General features: G+C 33.6%; 1 protein-coding gene across 4 annotated transcripts in view; it reads right to left on the minus strand.

The window, feature by feature from the left end:
- The window catches only part of LOC106879098 (E3 ubiquitin-protein ligase MIB2), a 26,241-nt gene that overhangs the window by 15,988 nt on the left and 9,771 nt on the right, over positions 1–482 (minus strand). For all 4 annotated transcript variants that reach the window (XM_052975032.1, XM_052975030.1, XM_052975033.1 and 1 more), the window contains one exon: positions 162–245. In XM_052975032.1, the coding sequence (XP_052830992.1) occupies positions 162–245 (84 nt within the window). The remainder of the gene's footprint in view (positions 1–161; positions 246–482) is intronic.

Here is a 482-nt window from a genome sequence, read left to right on the forward strand (position 1 = left end):
AAGGAAATTAAGACAAGGTAGAAAATGCTAAAATAATTTTATCATGAAGAACATTTTTGTACTGGTTTCAGTCACTGCAACTTTTTCAACTTAGAGTAAAGTATGAAAAACAATTAAATTGTGGAAAAATTAAATGAAATGTTTTTTAAAAAAATATTTACACAGTATTCTTCATTTTCTTCTTCTTTTTCTTCTTCAGTAGAAAAGGCATAGGTAGAAACTCCATAAGATGTGCCTAGTGCAAGCTATGGACACAAATAACAGGATATATATATATTTATACATATATACATATATATATATATATCATCATCATCATCATCGTTGTTTAACGTCCGCTTTCCATTGGACAATTTGACTGAGGACTGGTGGACCAGGTGGCTACACCAGGATCCAATCTGATTTGGCAGAGTTTCTACAGCTGGATGCCCTTCCTAACGCCAACAACTCAGAGAGTGTAGTGGGTGCTTTTACATGCCACC

Source organism: Octopus bimaculoides, chromosome 20 (genome assembly GCF_001194135.2).
Source record: "Octopus bimaculoides isolate UCB-OBI-ISO-001 chromosome 20, ASM119413v2, whole genome shotgun sequence".
NCBI classification, from domain to species: domain Eukaryota; kingdom Metazoa; phylum Mollusca; class Cephalopoda; order Octopoda; family Octopodidae; genus Octopus; species Octopus bimaculoides.